At 45.0% G+C, this 17,418-nt stretch overlaps 1 protein-coding gene across 1 annotated transcript in view; it reads left to right on the forward strand.

Annotated features, from left to right (window-relative positions):
• The first annotated feature begins 4,878 nt into the window (after positions 1 to 4,878).
• The window catches only part of LOC138789175 (vomeronasal type-2 receptor 26-like), a 55,593-nt gene continuing 43,053 nt past the window's right edge, over positions 4,879 to 17,418 (forward strand). Inside the window, exons 1-3 of the mRNA XM_069967779.1 lie at positions 4,879 to 4,991; positions 9,606 to 9,900; positions 13,164 to 13,238. Of these exons, the coding sequence (XP_069823880.1) occupies positions 4,879 to 4,991; positions 9,606 to 9,900; positions 13,164 to 13,238 (483 nt within the window). The remainder of the gene's footprint in view (positions 4,992 to 9,605; positions 9,901 to 13,163; positions 13,239 to 17,418) is intronic.

Raw genomic sequence — 17,418 nt, forward strand, 5'->3', positions numbered from 1 at the left:
TCTGGTATGGCAGTGTTATCCAGTCACTGTATGGTGGTAATGGTCAGGTCTCGTATGACAGTGTTATCCAGTCACAATATGGCGGTATTCAACAGGTCTGGTATGGCAGTGTTATCCAGTGACAGTATGGCGGTATTGGTCAGGTCTGGTATGGCAGTGTTATCCAGTCATAATATGGCGGTATTGGTCAGGTCTGGTATGGCGGTGTTATCCATTCACAGTATGGCGGTATTGGTCAGGTCTGGTATGGCAGTGTTATCCAGTCACTGTATGGTGGTATTGGTCAGGTCTGGTATGGCAGTGTTATCCAGTCACTGTATGGTGGTATTGGTCAGGTCTGGTATGACAGTGTTATCCAGTCACAATATGGCGGTATTGGTCAGGTCTGGTAAGACAGTGTTATTCAGTCACAATATGGCGGTATTCAACAGGTCTGGTATGGCAGTGTTATCCAGTGACAGTATGGCGGTATTGGTCAGGTCTGGTATGGCAGTGTTATCCAGTCATAATATGGCGGTATTGGTCAGGTCTGGTATGGCGGTGTTATCCATTCACAGTATGGCGGTATTGGTCAGGTCTGGTATGGCGGTGTTATCCATTCACAGTATGGCGGTATTGGTCAGGTCTGGTATGGCAGTGTTATCCAGTCACTGTATGGTGGTATTGGTCAGGTCTGGTATGACAGTGTTATCCAGTCACAATATGGCGGTATTGGTCAGGTCTGGTATGACAGTGTTATCCAGGCACAGGGGGCCCTGTATATATGTACGGCATAGTCGGAGTAGGGGGCCATGTTTACCTGTAGTGCCCTGTATATACATGTACTGTACATATGAAGTAGGGGGTCCTGTATACATGTACTGTATAGATGGAGTAGGGGGCCCTGTATATACGTGTACTGTATAGATGGAGTAGGGGGTCCTGTATACATGTACTGTATAGATGGAGTAGGGGGGCCTGTATATACATGTACTGTATAGATGGAGTAGGGGGTCCTGTATACATGTACTGTATAGATGGAGTAGGGGGTCCTGTATACCTGTATAGATGGAGTAGGGGCTCCTGTATACATGTACTGTATAGATGGAGTAGGGGGTCCTGTATACATGTACTGTATAGATGGAGTAGGGGGCCCTGTATATACATGTACTGTATAGATGAAGTAGGGGGTCCTGTATACATGTACTGTATAGATGGAGTAGGGGGTCCTGTATACATGTACTGTATAGATGGAGTAGGGTGCCCTGTATATACATGTACTGTATAGATGGAGTAGGGGTCCTGTATATATGTACTGTATAGATGGAGTAGGGGGCCCTGTATATACATGTACTGTATAGATGGAGTAGGGGGTCCTGTATACATGTACTGTATAGATGGAGTAGGGAGCCCTGTATACATGTACTGTATAGATGGAGTAGGGGGCCCTGTATATACATGTACTGTATAGATGGAGTAGGGGGTCCTGTATACATGTACTATATAGATGGAGTAGGGGGTCCTGTATACATGTACTGTATAGATGGAGTAGGGGGTCCTGTATACATGTACTGTATAGATGGAGTAGGGGGCCCTGTATATACATGTACTGTATAGATGGAGTAGGGGTCCTGTATATATGTACTGTATAGATGGAGTAGGGGGCCCTGTATATACATGTACTGTATAGATGGAGTAGGGGGTCCTGTATACATGTACTGTATAGATGGAGTAGGGAGCCCTGTATACATGTACTGTATAGATGGAGTAGGGGGCCCTGTATATACATGTACTGTATAGATGGAGTAGGGGGTCCTGTATACATGTACTATATAGATGGAGTAGGGGGTCCTGTATACATGTACTGTATAGATGGAGTAGGGGGTCCTGTATATACATGTACTGTATAGATGGAGTAGGGGGTCCTGTATACATGTACTGTATAGATGGAGTAGGGGGCCCTGTATATACATGTACTGTATAGATGGAGTAGGGGGTCCTGTATACATGTACTATATAGATGGAGTAGGGGGTCCTGTATACATGTACTGTATAGATGGAGTAGGGGGTCCTGTCAGGGCAGTTTCTAGGTCATTTCTCTCTAGAGAAAGCTTTGCGTGTAACGTGCGTTGGAGGGGAGTGTGCACACACTGCTAAACCACTGGTAGTATGATCTCTATGTGATTTGTCCTCTCCCTATGTTTATTATTTTGGGTCACTGGGCTTGAGTGTAATGTTATACATCAAGGGGATTGTGCAATGAGTCATTACTTATAGACTACTACATCATTTATTTACTGATTCTTATGCAATACTACTTGTAATTTCCTGTGGATTAGGATTTTTTGTCCTTATGTGCATGGCTATATATGGCTTCTTTTAAGAATATGTATAATCATGTTTTATGAAATTTGATAATAAAGATTATTGATATTGAATATGACAGTGTCCTTTTTGTAGGAGGTAGTGCATTGGGCTGTATAGTGAGAGAGAGAGAGAGAGAGAGAGAGAGAGATCTATTCCCCTACCACCCGACCTGTGCTTACCTTTATGCCATTGTATAGAGAAGACTCCCCCCAAGTCATGTTCCCCTTCGTTTAGGGCTCCAGGAAAGTCTGAGTCCTCCGGCTACCCCCAGCATGGTAAGTGAGTCTAAGGCAACTTTCTATGTAGAGGGGGGGGGGGGGGGGGGGTAGATAAGAGAGGCTAGCATCTTTATTTCAGCCCCTATTTAATCTGCATTCTTAATACAGATCTGGGGCTGATATGACCTCCTGTAGGGACTGATATGACCTCTGTAAGGGCTGATATGACCTTTGTAGTGGCTGATATGACCTCTGTAGGGGCTGATATGATCTCTGTAGGGACTGATATGACCTCTGTAGCGGCTGATATGATATGACCTCTGTAGGGACTGATATGACCTCTGTAAGGGCTGATATGACCTCTGTAGTGGCTGATATGACCTCTGTAGGGGCTGATATGACCTCTGTAGGGGCTGATATGATCTCTGTAGGGACTGATATGACCTCTGTAGTGGCTGATATGACCTCTGTAGTGGCTGATATGACCTCTGTAGGGACTGATATGACCTCGGTAGCGGCTGATATGACCTCTGTAGCGGCTGATATGACCTCTGTAGGGGCTGATATGACCTCTGTAGCGGCTGATATGACCTCGGTAGTGGCTGATATGACCTCTGTAGGGGCTGATATGACCTCTGTAGCGGCTGATATGGCCTCTGTAGTGGCTGGTATGACCTCTGTAAGGGATGATATGACCTCTGTAGAGGCTGATATGACCTCTGTAGTGGCTGATATGACCTCTGTAGTGGCTGATATGACCTCTGTAGTGGCTGATATGACCTCTGTAGGGGCTGATATGATCTCTTTAGGGGCTGATATGACCTCTGTAGCGGCTGATATGACCTCTGTAGTGGCTGATATGACCTTTGTAGGGGCTGATATGACCTCTGTAGGGACTGATATGACCTCTGTAGTGGCTGATATGACCTCTGTAGTGGCTGATATGACCTCTGTAGGGACTGATATGACCTCTGTAGGGACTGATATGACCTCTATAGTGGCTGATATGACCTCTGAAGTGGCTGATATAATTTCTGTAGGGCCTGATATGACCTCTGTAGGGCCTGATATGACCTCTGTAGGGGCTGATATGACTTCTGTAAGCCTTGATAGGACCTTTGCGGAGGATTATTGTTAGTTTCTACAGAGGTTATGTCACTGGGGTGAAAAATCACATCAGTGATATGACGTGATTAGGAACTAACAAACAGCCCCTGCAGAGGTCATATCAGCCCCTACAAGGTCATATCACTAAGATTATTATGCTATATTCACATTGCTATTGTTCATTTACCAAAAATGCCACCTTACTGCATTTTAAAACTAGAGATGAGTGAACTTTTCAAATGTTCGTTCCGACTGGACTTTTAGATTTTTTCGGAAAGTTCGGTTCGACCGCATTTCGGATTTTATAGTTTAAAGCATCTATATGATACGGGGGTAGTGTATTTGGTTGAATTTAGGGATCTACATGTCAGAAACATATTTATCTTTTCGATATCTTAAAGTAAATTTTTTTTTTTAGACTTCCAATATTCACCATTACAGGGTCTATGCAGGAAACTCACCATTACAGGGTCTATGCAGCTTGAAAAATGTATAGTATGGTACCGTGTTAGCCAGAAAAATCCATATCGTGGTAAATACTTCAAATCAAAGTATTTTAGGAGTGATACCTTTATTGGCCAACAAAAAAACTGTTAGAGCTGTGAGCTTTCGGGATTCACAAGATCCCTTCGTCAGACAAGTTCACAAATGAATGACTTACAGAAACAGCACAACATTTTAGGGATGTTACAAGCCAGAAGGGAGAGACATCTGTGAATTGGGGAGGGGGGGGGGGGGGGTGAGGGGGTATATACATCACATAGATAAGCCAGGGCAATAAAAAGGACTTGTTGTAAATTAAAGGTTATTTGGAAGTCCAAGATTGTTGGTCAGTTCAGTCTTATCTGTGGAGTGTGTCCATGTAGTGGGTCATAAATCCAGGTGCCAGGTTTAATCCATGTGTTAATGATTGGAATGTTTTTATCAATTTGAATTCCCACACTTTCCTCTCTCTGTCACTCTGGAAGTGACCTTTGAGGACCATAACCCTTAAATCTGTTATTCTATGGTCCAGTCCTGAGAAATGTTGGCCTACAGGGGTGTTGAGACTTCTTTTTATTGTATGTCAGAAGCCATCTCTGGCTGGGTTGAAAATATTTTAAAGCCTTTGGTGAAGCAAACACCCAGTTATGTCCAGGACACCACTGACATTCTCTACAAACTGTCAGCCCTGGGCCCACTACCACAGGATACAATATTGGCCACCATGGATGTGGAATCTCTGTATTCAAACATCCCCCATGAGGACGGCATTGCTGCCTGCCAACACTTCCTTCAGAAACACAACAGAGCCATGGAACCAACAACACAACTCATCAGGTTTGTGCTTAGCCATAACTATTTTTGTTTTGGGGAAGACATGTATCTGCAATGTATGGGAAGTGCTATGGGAAGCAAAATGTCTCCTCAATATGCCAATCTCTTCATGGCCAAATTGGAGGAGGAGTTCCTAAATACTTGTATGATCAAACCTCTAGCTTATTTCCGGTACATAGATGATTTACTCATCATTTGGACAGCATCGGAAGAGGAACTGCTCACCTTCCACAGCAACTTTAATAACTTCCATCCCACCATCAAACTCACACTCAGCTACTCCAAATCCAAAATCCATTTCCTGGACACAACCATATCTATAGAGAACAACACCATACAAACATCAATCTACAAAAAACCTACAGGCCACCCAGCATACTTAAAATGGAACAGCTTTCATCCAAACCACACAAAAAAGTCCATCATCTATAGCCAAGCCCTCAGATACATTAGGATTTGTTCTGATGATAAAGATAGAGAACACCACCTATCATCTTTAAGAGACATTCCTAAAACAAGGCTACCACCCAATAACCATTGATGAACAGATCCACAGAGCCAAAAGAATTCCAAGACAAAGCCTCCTGGAATATAAGCAGAAGGAGGAGAACAGCCGGGTGTCATTGGTGGTCACCTATAACCCTAATATGAAGATCCTAAAAAAGATTGCTGCTGAACTACAACCAATATTCCAGAGGGACAACAGACTGAAAGAGATTTTCCCAGAATTACCTCTTCTTTCATTCAAACAACCCCCGAATTTAAGAAACCTCCTTGTAAAAAGCGCTCGGACATCAACAACAGAGACTGGCACCTTCCCCTGCAACAACAGAAAATGCAGCACATGTCCCCACATATTACAAACAAACACAATCCGCATCCCCAACACACAGCGAGACTACACAATCACCAATGCTTTCTCATGTCCATCCTCCAATGTGGTCTACATGATAAAGTGTACACGATGCCCCACAGGGATTTACATTGGGGAAACAAAACAGAAACTACAAACTAGAATGAACTTACATAGACATACAATAAAAAGAAGTCTCAACACCCCTGTAGGCCAACATTTCTCAGGACTGGACCATAGAATAACAGATTTAAGGGTTATGGTCCTCAAAGGTCACTTCCAGAGTGACAGAGAGAGGAAAGTGTGGGAATTCAAATTGATAAAAACATTCCAATCATTAACACATGGATTAAACCTGGCACCTGGATTTATGACCCACTACATGGACACACTCCACAGATAAGACTGAACTGACCAACAATCTTGGACTTCCAAATAACCTTTAATTTACAACAAGTCCTTTTTATTGCCCTGGCTTATCTATGTGATGTATATACCCCCTCACCCCCCCCCCCCCCCCCCCCCCCCTCCCCAATTCACAGATGTCTCTCCCTTCTGGCTTGTAACATCCCTAAAATGTTGTGCTGTTTCTGTAAGTCATTCATTTGTGAACTTGTCTGACGAAGGGATCTTGTGAATCCCGAAAGCTCACAGCTCTAACAGTTTTTTTGTTGGCCAATAAAGGTATCACTCCTAAAATACTTTGATTTGAAGTATTTACCACGATATAGGGTCTATGCAGGAAATTCACCATTACAGGGTCTATGCAGGAAACTCACCATTACAGGGTCTATGCAGGAAACTCACCATTACAGGGTCTATGCAGGAAACTCACCATTACAGGGTCTATGCAGGAAACTCACCATTACAGGGTCTATGCAGGAAACTCACCATTACAGGGCCTATGCAGGAAACTCACCATTACAGGGCCTATGCAGGAAACTCACCATTACAGGGTCTATGCAGGAAACTCACCATTACAGGGTCTATGCAGGAAATTCACCATTACAGGGTCTATGCAGGAAACTCACCATTACAGGGTCTATGCAGGAAACTCACCATTACAGGGTCTATGCAGGAAACTCACCATTACAGGGCCTATGCAGGAAACTCACCATTACAGGGCCTATGCAAGAAACTCACCATTACAGGGTCTATGCAGGAAACTCACCATTACAGGGTCTATGCAGGAAAAAGGTCACAAATGCAGTGAAGGAGCAGCAGTAGGCATTGGAGGCCAGTGGAGGTCCAGCAATAGTCATTTGATGCCGTTCAGGAGCAGCAGTAGTCAACATGGAGGCCAGGCAGGAGCAGCAGTAGCCAACATGGAGGCCAGGCAGGAGCAGCAGTAGCCAACATGGAGGCCAGGCAGGAGCAACAGTAGCCAACATGGAGGGCAGGCAGGATCAGCAGTAGCCAACATGGAGACCAGGCAGGATCAGCAGTAGCCAACATGGAGGCCAGGCAGGGGCAGCAGTAGCTATCATGAAGGACAGGCAGGAGCAACAGTAGACATCATGGAGACCAGGTAGGAGCAGCAGTAGCCAACATGGAGGCCAGGCAGGAGCAACAGTAGTCAACATGGAGGCCAGGCAGGAGCAGCAGTAGTCAACATGGATGCCAGTTAAGGCCCAGTAGTAGCCAACAAGGGGGCAAGGGCAGACACACCAGTAGTCAACCTAGATGCCAGTTAAGGCCCAGCAGTAGCCAACAAGGAGGCCAGGCAGGAGCAACAGTAGCCAACATGGAGGCCAGGCAGGAGCAACAGTAGTCAACATGGAGGGCAGGCAGGATCAGCAGTAGAAAACATGGAGGCCAGGCAGGAGCAGCAGTAGCCATCATGGAGGCCAGACAGGTATTTTTGTCTCTCAGGATAAGACGGATATGATATACACACTATCAATCAGAAGGGTCCAAATATAGAAATTGTGTGTATATATATATAGCACTTTTTTAAGATACAATGCTATACACCTGCACCAGGTTTTTTTGTCTCTCAGGATAAGACATATGTGAGATACACACCATCAGAAGTATAGGACTTGTATATCTGTACAGCACGTTTTGCTTCTGTGCACCCTTTGCTGTCCTATGCCTAATCTATCTATCTTTCACCCTCTCTATATTTCTCTCTCAATCACTAGATGATTCTCATCTCCGCTTTCCTAATCTTTCCTTTCCTTCCCCACAATATCTTCTCAGTAGTCTGTAGTGCACAACAGCAGCTTGCTTCCTCTCTCTCTCTCGCTCTCTCTCCTTCTCTACACACTGTGTGGTGTGGTCATGTGACCGCTCCTTTTAAAGCAATACCGACATCACACAGGGGGTGGGCTAGTACAACATCCCTGCTGATTGCATGTGGCATCATGGGAAATCGCTTTTCCCGCCCGAAACACTTCCTGCTTTCTAGAATGGCGGCTGCCATTTTAGAAAGCAAGAAAAAAAAAAAATCTGAGCGGATTTTCAAAAATCCGAACCGGATCCCATACCGGCCGAACCGGTTCGCTCATCTCTAATTAAAACCACTTGGGCACTAGGTGTTTGCTTTCTCTGCAATTCACCGTTCTCTGCTTGTTGCTAGGAGAAATCTGTCTGTAGTAACAGCGTTATCTAGATGGATTACACTAAATGTGGGGCAGGGGATCAGCATGTACTCTAAGTAGGAGAGAGGAGTGAAAATGACTGGGTACCTCCATCTGTGAGTGTCCAAAGGATCTACACTGTGCATGCAAGGTAAATACAGGCTTTACTGCCAGTGTCAGCAGTGCTTGATGTAACCCTTTCTTTGCTGCTGCTCTTACTTATTGCTCATAGCACCATAGCTCATAGCTAGTGCATCTGTAACCCTTTCTCTCCTACATGCCATATATTACAATGTATTTTATAAATTATTCCCCTTACACAATGCCAGCATGGTCAGCGCCTAGTGTAACCATGGTCATGCTTTCCTTTTGTTTCTTCAATGTCTGCTCAAATGACATCCTGAAAAAAATCCAGTGTATCAGTAAGTGCCCACCCCACATAACATCTGTTCAGTACCATTTCACGTGCAAGGGGAATGTTGAAGTCTCTGTCATCACGCGGGAAAGGTTAAAGGGGTTGTCCAGCGAAAATCTTTTTCTTTCAAATCAACTGATGCCAGAAAGTTATATAGTTTTGCAATTTACTTCTATTTAAAAAATCTCAAATCTTCCCATACTTATTAGCTGCTGTATGTCCTGCCGAAAATGTTGTTTTATTTTCAGACTGACACAGTGCTCTCTGCTGCCTCCTCTGTCCATGTCAGGAACTGTCCAGAGCAGGAAACGTTTTCTATGAGGATCCATAGAAAACGAGACAGAGTTCCTGTCTCGGCCAGAGATGTCAGCAGAGAGCACTGTGTGAGACTGAAAATAAAACAACGTATCCTGCAGGACGTACAGCAGGTAGTAAGTATGGGAAGACTGTAGATTTTTTAATGGAAGTAAATTGCAAATCTATATAACTTTCTGATATCAGTTGAAGAAAAAGATTTTCGCTGGACAACCCCTTTAATTAAAAAAAAAAACTTGAATATGATAGATATATTTAAAGATATTCCAATTTGATAAAATAAAATAATAAATAAATAAAATCAGAATAAGGGCAACAATAAAATAATAGTCTAATCCCGGCTTGTATGATGTTCTGGTGGGAGTACACCCAATCTGTGATACTATATATACTATATAATATAAGATATCAGGTATTTGTGTTGTCAGTAAATCAGTCTCCTTACTTTACAGTCCAATCACTTATTACTATGAGAATCTATTGGCTTTCTTTTACACTGTTAATGAAATAAATAAGAATCCTGCTATTCTACCAAACCTGACTCTGGGATATCACATCTATGACTCCTGTGCAGATCCCAGGAAGGCCATAAGGAGCATTTTACAGATATTATCTGGGCCCGGACACATTGTCCCCAACTACTCCTGCACTCGGAAGAAGAAGAAGGTGGTTGGATTTATTGGAGATCATTTCTCTTTGACCACTTTACCTATAGCCCAGCTCCTGGGGATCTATCCCTACTCACAGGTTAGTCACAGGGATAAAACTTAATAAGATATGCATGGCCTGGGTTGCTGTGTTGTGGTGTTGGTACAGCAGATGGGCTGGGGCACTTGGGCGCTAGTCATGATGGCGAGGATTTGTATGACCCTACCCACACACAAACACAGGCACCAAGCTTGAAAAAGGTGTAGCCCTATTGGAGAGTGTAGGTGCAGGCGCGGTGAGACATTGGGGATTGTAGTGCAGAAGAGTGCCGAAGAATAATACTCATGTTTAGATACTTGACTTTTTGACCAACTTCTGCCCAACCAGTTCAGCGAGTGTCAGGTTGGGTAATACGAGACCCAGACTTTTACTACTGGGTGTAATAGACTTTCCAAGACCTCCCAGGGTAGCCGTGTGTCAGACAGAAAGATACTTCAGCTTACTTACTCTTTTTCTTACTGGGGATGAGTTCCTTGCTTTGGCAACTGTCCTGAGAAGATAGGAGAAGGATCCCTGGTGTGGACAAGGTGTACACAAGAGAACAGTTACTACTCCATTGGGTTTAGCACTGCATACTGGAGTACATTTCTTGTATAAGAAAATCTCTAGCTTTGTCTGTCGTCCCTGGCAAGGGCTCTGGTCTGGGTCAGGCACAGCATTAATGCACTAGGAACTCTATCTCTTGTCTGACTGTTTCTCCCCATACTGTACACCAGGGGTGGGGAACCTTTTCCATGTCGACGGCCGGTCGGGCATTAATAAAATCATTCGAGGGCCGCATACCGCAGTTAGTAGCGTGGGTTTGTAGCACACAGGGCAAGGCAAAGTATTGTTCCCCTAGTGCCCCTGCTATTGTAATTAACCCCCAGTGATGCCCCTTGTAGTCTAGTTAACCCCCAAGTCATGTCCCTGGTAGCCTAGTTAACCCACCCAGTGATGTCCCTGGTAGACTAGTTAACCAACCCAGTGATGCCCCTGGTAGCCTAGTTAACCCCCAAGAGTCATGTCCCTAGTAGCCTAGTTAACCCCCATCAGTCGTGTCCCTGGTAGCCTAGTTAACCCCCATCAGTCATGTCCCTGGTAGCCTAGTTAACCCCCATCAGTCATGTCCCTGGTTGACTAGTTAACCCCCATCAGTCATGTCCCTGGTGGACTAGTTAACCCCCATCAGTCATGTCCCTGGTGGACTAGTTAACCCCCATCAGTCATGTCCCTGGTGGACTAGTTAACCCCCATCAGTCTTGTCCCTGGCAGCCTAGTTAACCCCCATCAGTCATGTCCCTGGTAGCCTAGTTAACCCCTATCAGTCATGTCCCTGGTAGCCTATTTAACCCCCAAATAAAAAAAACAAACATCAAACTCACCTTACCTCCGCTCCCACGCTGCCCAGGTCCTCTTCTGTCCCATATCCTCTGTGCCGGTCTTCTCCTACAGGCGGCGCGCGATGAAATTACGTCATCGCGCACGGCCCGCAGGAGACTGAAGACACGCGCCGCTCTAGTGGGGAAGGAGCCGGCACAGACAGAATCCTCCTGGCAGCTATCACAGACTCCGGAGGATGCTGTGTATGCCGGCTCCTTCCTCCTCCAGAGCGGCGCGCATCACAGGGGAGCTGCGGGCCGTGGGCCGCATCGGGAGGTCTCGGGGGCCGGAGGTTCCCCACCCCTACTGTACACTGACATAAGACATCCTACCAGGAACTAACTTATAGTGGTGACCGGGGCTAAATCCCATTGGTGGGACTGTGTAAGAAAGGAGGTTAGCCAATGGTTAGAGTTGTGTGAAGCACCTGCAACTGTGATTGGTTAGACCAGTAAAGAACAAACAGTACAATTAACCCATTACCTTCAGCTGTGCTCGTATAGACAGTGTAAAGGAAAAAAGAGACATCTAGTGGGGAAATCCACAAATAACACCATCATCCCCTTTACCCAGGTGGTATAAAACTTAGTGGACCACTCGTATCGGGACACTACATATATATTTTATTATATGCATTAGTTGCAAAACAATATTCTGAGGCGGGACCCTACCACGGCCGCTGACTGGCGGAGTGAGGCTGACACATCACAATCCGGTCCCCACTCATACCAAGAAGCAGCCAGGGGACCGGAAACCAGAGGGGCCGACAGCGGACCCCAGTGCTGGAGACGGTTAGGTAGGTGCATGTGTCAGGACAGGGAGGTACGGACACAACTAGACAGTGGGCCCTGAGTCTGAACCCACCTACTGTCCCTACCTACTTGCCTCAGTCGGCCCTAGGCGGCCGTGGACAACCACAAAGAGGTTTCCTACTCTGTATACGTGGCACACTAAACAGGACAAACAGACAAACACAATAAAGGAAGGTAAACAAGCCAAGGCCAAACCAAACGGGCAGTGTGGTACAAAATTAGTAGGCAATCGGATAGTCAAAGGTCAGGCGGGAGGTCAGATAACAAGGCAACAGTCAGCGGGGATATAGGAAGGGGTTCACAGGAATAACACAGGGGAGCTGGCACCAGGGTATTAACCTAATAGCCAGCGATCATTAAATTACCGCTGGCTCTTTAAATACAGGACCAGGAGCCCGGACCAGAACGTGATTGGTCCGGACTCCTGAGTCCTGATCCATAACGCATGTCAGGCTGCAAGCTGGGTGGCAGAGACTACTGCCACTCAGTCTGAGCCTGATAATGCTCTGCTGAGCACTGCTTTGCTCAGCTGAGCGGCTGCACGTCACTGGAGCCGGCGGCGCCATCAGGTCTCAGTGACGTCACACGGCAACGGCCATGAGAATGGCGCCACAACCCGGAAGCAGACAGCGGCGATGGACAGAGGTCGGGTAAGTTCCTGACATTACCCCCCCCCCCCCATTTAGGAGGGGCCTCAGGACCCTTACCCAATGGACCAGGTTTTGAGGAATTGCATGCATGGTATAGCCGGATCAGACGTGGGGCATGCATGTCTTTCCCAGAAACCCACGTACGTTCTTCAGGTCCAAAGCCCTTCCAGTGGACCAAGTATTGTATGGAACCCTGTACCCACCGAGAATTCAACATTTTCTCCACCTCATACTCCAGCTTACCTTGGATGACCAGCGGAGCAGGGGGAGATGACGGAGACACTAGTGGAACATACCTTTTTAACAGCGCCTTATGGAACACATTGTGAATGCGGAGTGATGCAGGCAATTTTAATTTAAAAGTCACAGGATTAATTATTTCCACAATGGTATAGGGGCCAATATACTTGGGTGCTAGTTTGTTAGACTGTACCCTTAATTTTAGATTCCTGGTTGAAAGCCATACTTTCTCCCCTAGTACGTATTGATGGCCAGGTATGCCACTTTTATTGGCATGCTTTTGGTGAAGTTCTTGGGCTTTAGCCAAGCTCCGGTGAGCTTGGGCCCAAACTGTGCACAGTTTAGAGAACAGAGCTTCGGCTGAGGGGTTAACTGATTTGGCAGAGTGAGTGGAAGAGTACCTAGAGTTAAAACCATAATTGCAGAAAAATGGCGACATTTTAATAGAACGTTGCTCCTGATTATTTAATGCGAACTCTGCCAATGAAATAAAATCTCTCCATTTATCTTGGGCATCAGCCACAAAACACCTTAGGAGCTGCTGGAGAGATTGATTGATCCTCTCAGTCTGCCCATTAGTCTGCGGGTGGAAGGCAGAGGAGAAGGACAAGGAGACCCAATCTACCACAGAACTCTCTCCAGAACTTGGCCACAAACTGAACACCTCTGTCAGAGACAATGTTCTCTGGAACACCATGCAAACGTAGAATGTGGTTGATAAACAGCGTGGCAAACGAAAACTACAAATCAGTAGTGATGAGCAAATACTATTCAATCGAATAGCTATTCGATTGAATAGTACGCTGTTCAAGCTTTTCGAAAGCTTAATTCGCGCTCCCACATCCCCTAGTGCTTTTTTCCAGCCAATAAAAATGCAGGGGGAGGGATAGGCACTAGAAATAGGCAGGATTTAAAAAAAAAAAAAACTCTTAACTGTGATTGGCTGGCTAAACTACATCACCTCCTCAATATCTGAATAGTGATTTCAGATTTGTGTCACTTGTTGGCTGGAGCTAGAGAGGGCGAGACTGTATACTAGGGAGAGAAAGCTTTTAGGTGAAGTTAGGTAGGATGGGACCCCCAAAAGCCCTTGTTAGGGCTAAAAGTATGAAAACCATATATTTAGAAGCTGTTGTGAGATAGGCAGTGTGTTCAGACATCTACTGATAGTGTATACGGCTGTATACTGTGAGTGTGGGATAATACCTCTTATCTTGCTACTACTGATTTGCGCAGTCTGCGTCCTGTAAAGGAGTTGACCAGCTCTTTAATTTTATTATTTTAAAAACCAATTATATATCCAGTATACGGCTGTATACTGTGAGTGCGGGATAATACCTGTTATCTTGCTACTACTGATTTGTAGTTATCATTATTTTTCGTTATCACGTATTTTAAACTGCACCTGCACTACATACGCAAGTGCGTACTGCTAGACTGAAACGCTTCTACTTTACGTTCATAATTTGTTCGTAAATCTTCGAAGCAAACTTGGGAAAATTGGGATGTTCGCTCATCACTTGTGTTAGATGCAGCCAGGCATGCTTCCCCTGGTGTCCTATATGCAGAGGTGTTGGCATCATTTCCTGAGGTGTCATTGTGGACTTGGTAACCTCCAAGTGGTCTAATATTTATTTCAAAGTCCCGAGTATTTTTCTCCCATAGACTGTAATGGGATTCGATATTCGATATATGAATACCGGGGGCTATTTTAATCGAATTTAGAATTTTCGAATATTTCACTATTCGCTTATCTCTACAAATCAGTAGTAGCAAGATAAAAGGTATTATCCCACACTCACAGTACTCAGCCGTATACTGGATATATAATTTCTTTTTTAAAATAATAAAATTAAAGAACTGGTCAACTCCTTTACAGAACACAGACTGCGCAAATCAGTAGTAGCAAGATGACAGCTTTTATCCCACACACAGCCGTATACACTATCACTTGATGTCTGAACAGACTGCCTGTCTCACAACAGCTTCTAAATATATGTTTTTCATACTTTTAGCCCTAACGAGGGCTTTTGGGGGTCCCTCCCTACCTAACTTCACCTAAAAGCTTTCTCTCCCTGGTATACAGTCTCTCCCTCTCTAGCTCCAGCCAACAAGTGACACGAATCTGAAATCACTATTCGGATATTCAGGACGTTATGTAGTTTAGCCAGCCAAATCGAATTTTTATTGTTTTGGCGGTCAAATATTCATACTCATTCTAATGGCTCGAATGGCGTACTATTCGATCGAATAGTATTCGCTCATCACTAGTGATTAAGAATAACCATGGATTGTGCCCTGAAGGTGCCACCCCTCATTCCAAGTATAAAATATCCTGTGCCACTTGATTTTTCTTCTTTCATCGGTAAGACCATTGTGACACACTGTGGAAATAAGACCCTCATTGACCATTGTATTATAAAATAGAAAAGGTGCTGGCAGAATCTTATAGTCCCAAGAATAAATTGGAAAATTAAAAAAGACTCCGCTCATAAATAGAGATGGATGAACCTGCTGAAAGTTTAGGTTTACACAAATGTCAAAGTCCAAATGTGCAAGGTTGCTTTTAATCACAATGCCCATAAAAAATTTGTTTCTAGTATTTTTACATGTTTAACAAGCAAAGTGATAAAAAAGGAAGTTACATAACTGACAACTCTTAAGAAAGCAAATAAACAACAACTAAAATCCAGTGAAGGTAAGGTGCAGTGGGGGGGGGGGGGGAGGAAGGGGGGGGTTGAAGAGGGGAAGGGGTAATGTCAGGATGGGGCAGGTAGGGGAAAGATACGGCAGTGAGCCCTGATGCTGAACGACACCAACTGTCGCTACCTACTTGCCACAACCGGCCCTAGGCGGCCGTGGACAACCACAACGACGTTCCCTGCGCTGAATACGTGCACACAGGACAAGACAAACAAAATAGCATAGTCAAACAGGCCGGGTCAAAACCAAACGGGCAGCGCAGTACAAAACAAGAAACAATCGGATAGTCAAAAGTCAAAGCCAGAGGTCAGGTAACACAGTCGAGCAAGCAGAGAGAGTTAGGATAAGGATTGCAGGAATAGACAAGGGGGAGCTGGGAACAGGGTATCAAACCTAATAGCCAGCGCTGAGAGACTGCCTCAGCTTTATTTTATGCTGACCAAGAGCCCAGTCCGGATCCTTATTGGACCGGCGCTCTGTTCTCCCAGGCTCCAGACAGGCAAAAGAACCAGTCCATCACAGAGACTCCCCAGCTGCATAATCAAGCCCAACAGCTTCTCAGCTTAACTCCTGCATTGCCAGGAAGCTGATAAGCAAGCGGGCATGTCACACAAAAGCAACAACAGGCCCAGTTCACACCAGGTTACTGCATAATCATGACAGGTAGGGAATGAACAAGGGTAAGTGGGATGAGATGCTGCACCGTCACTTCAGATATAATCTTTAAACTAAGTCCTTGAGCAGAAGTCCTTAAGTAGACACCCCCAAGGTGAATATCTGGATGGAGCTCATGTCTGAGACCTCATTATTATGGGTCCATGTTCAGATGAAGTGCCGAAGCACCTCCTTTGACTAATCAAAGAGACAGGAATATAGATGAGGGAGTCGTGTTCCTATCATAAAATCTAGCTAAAGGAGGAGGGTGAAGGGGGTGGCAGAGACGAGTGTAAGTTTAGATTTGTATTGCTGCCAAGGGCCCCAGATCTTTATAAAAATATCATGTTTATTAGAGAGACTATTCGAACGAATATTCGATCCCATTATAGTCTATGGGGAAAAAGTTCTCGGCACTTGGAAATTCAAATTCGACCACTTGGAGGTCACCAAGTCCCCCATAAAACCTCCCTAAACGATGCCAACACCTCCTGAATGACACTAGGACATTAGGGATTAGCATGCCTGGGTGCACCCAACACCCCAAAATCGCAGTATAATGCCACTCTCCGCAGTTGTGAAGGAAAAATATTTGCGAATGCTTTACGAACATTTATGGCAATGTTCATACATTTTGTTCGTATTTCTTGCGCAGTGTTACATACATGATTCCAATGTGCGTCCGTAGAGCGTCATGTTATTTGCGCGTATCACGCGTCATGCTGTACAAATGTTACTGGAACCATATGTATCACGTGCCTTTTACTGGGCACCTGGCACAATAGGTATCACATGCCTTTTACTGGGCTACTGGCACAATAGGTGTAACGTTAACGTGCCCTAAGTGGGCTAAACCAGGGACACTATAAGTCACTTGTGCACACAGGGTACACCTGCCGATGCTGCTGCTGTTATATCATCTATGTTTTAGAACTGAGAAGTGCTTTGGATGCAGAGATGACTTTTTCCCTGAGAAGGACTTTTGGGTTCTGTAGTAAGCCTGCCTAACCAAAATGCTATTAAAACCTATCTCTCCCTGCTCGAAGATCTCTCCCTGCTCGAAGATCTCTCCCTGACTAGGTTGAAAGCGCATCTGAGGCAGAAATTAAGTATTAAATATTCGAGGTCCAGTGGTT

The sequence above is a fragment of the Dendropsophus ebraccatus genome, chromosome 4 (genome assembly GCF_027789765.1).
Source record: "Dendropsophus ebraccatus isolate aDenEbr1 chromosome 4, aDenEbr1.pat, whole genome shotgun sequence".
Taxonomy (NCBI): Eukaryota; Metazoa; Chordata; class Amphibia; order Anura; family Hylidae; genus Dendropsophus; species Dendropsophus ebraccatus.